Source organism: Eimeria mitis, genomic scaffold (genome assembly GCF_000499745.2).
Source record: "Eimeria mitis Houghton genomic scaffold, Emh_scaff715, whole genome shotgun sequence".
In the NCBI taxonomy this organism is placed as follows: domain Eukaryota; phylum Apicomplexa; class Conoidasida; order Eucoccidiorida; family Eimeriidae; genus Eimeria; species Eimeria mitis.
In genome coordinates, this window is record NW_013575209.1 from 13,164 (window position 1) to 14,676 (window position 1,513).

At 44.1% G+C, this 1,513-nt stretch overlaps 1 protein-coding gene across 1 annotated transcript in view; it reads right to left on the bottom strand.

Annotated features, from left to right (window-relative positions):
* Positions 1-1,513, bottom strand: part of EMH_0020450 (Eukaryotic translation initiation factor 3 subunit B, related) — a gene marked incomplete at both ends in the record, with an annotated part of 2,667 nt that overhangs the window by 971 nt on the left and 183 nt on the right. The window contains 4 exons of the mRNA XM_013501584.1: positions 255-390; positions 585-754; positions 981-1,080; positions 1,326-1,393. Of these exons, the coding sequence (XP_013357038.1) occupies positions 255-390; positions 585-754; positions 981-1,080; positions 1,326-1,393 (474 nt within the window). The remainder of the gene's footprint in view (positions 1-254; positions 391-584; positions 755-980; positions 1,081-1,325; positions 1,394-1,513) is intronic.

Consider the following 1,513-nt stretch of genomic DNA (forward strand, 5'->3'; position numbering starts at 1 on the left):
GCATTTGCATGCAATTAGGGTTTAGGGTTTTCAGGTCATCATCCAGGAGTGAAGGCCATACGCCCCGGGGGGAGGGATGTGTTGAAACCCTAAACCCTAAACCCTAAACCCCAAACCCTAAACCCCAAACCCTAAACCCTAGCTCTAGACCATTCTATGGAAAGCTCTTTCTTTCTTTCTTTTGTAAACACTGCAATGGTGCCCTGTCTATCTCAACAGGGTTTAGGGTTTAGGGTTTAGGGTTTAGGGTTTACCTGGGGTATCATCTGAGCCCCTTATCCATAGAGAAACAATGTTATCACCAGGAGACCACTCAAACTTTTCTACGGGATATTTCAACGCAGAGAAGTGACCCTTTTCATCGCGCAGAAGCTTCACTGGGGTTACATCCTGAAACACAAACCCTAAACCCTAAACCCTAAACCCTAAACCCTAAACCCTTGAAGGGAGATCATTTAGTTTTTACTGTGCGAGAGAAAAAAAAACTTTCAGGATAAAAAGCCCTCTCTGTCCTCAAACCCTAAACCCTAATAAACCCTAATAAACCCTCAAAACCCTCAAAACCCTAAACCCTAAACCCTTACTTCATCAGCGACTTGATCAGGAAAATTATCTTTTGGATCCATTGCATAAACACACAGTTCTTTGTCTCCTATCTTCGCCAAATATTTCTCATCGTGAGAAAATAAAAAATGAGGAAATTCTGTGCCCCGGGGTGTAGCTGCAGGTGTGGGGAACTGACGCAACATTTCACCTGCGTATACACCCCAAACCCTAAACCCTAAACCCTAAACCCTAAACCCTAAAATTCTAAAATTCTAAACCCTAACACTCTAAATAGTAAAAGTCTAAAATCTAACACGTTGACAATCAATCATACACAATAAACCCTAAACCCCAAATCTTAACACTCTAAACCCTCAAACCCTAAACCCTAAACCCTAAACCCTAAACCCTAAACCATCGAAGGGTTTACGAACCCGTCATAACATTCCAGGTCTTCACTGCTTTTTCATTTCGCATGGAGGCGGGGGTTCCATCCCAGGAGAGCATATACGTCTCCTTGGGGGAAAACATTATCTGCACAAAACCCCAAACCCTAAACCCTAAACCCTAAATCCTAAACCCTAAACCCTAGAATAGTCAGGAAAAGCAAACAACAAAACCCTCAAACCGAGCACTACCCCTCCACTACCTAACAACAACAAACCCTAAACCCTCAGATGTGATGGATCCCGCAAAGCTTTTGTCTCTGTTGCAAAACCCTAAACCCTACTAAACCCTAAACCCTACTAAACCCTACTAAACCCTAAACCCTCGCCGACCTGTTTAACTTCTTTGTGTTCCAATCGCGCCTTCTTATCGAAGTTCCTTCCCGCCCACAGTGCAATACCTGAACCCACACAAACCCTAAACCCTCAAACCCTAAAACCCTCAAACCCTCCCCCTCTAAACCCTCACAAACCCTCAAACCCTCAAACCCTAAACCCTCAACGCCTAAACCCTCAAACCC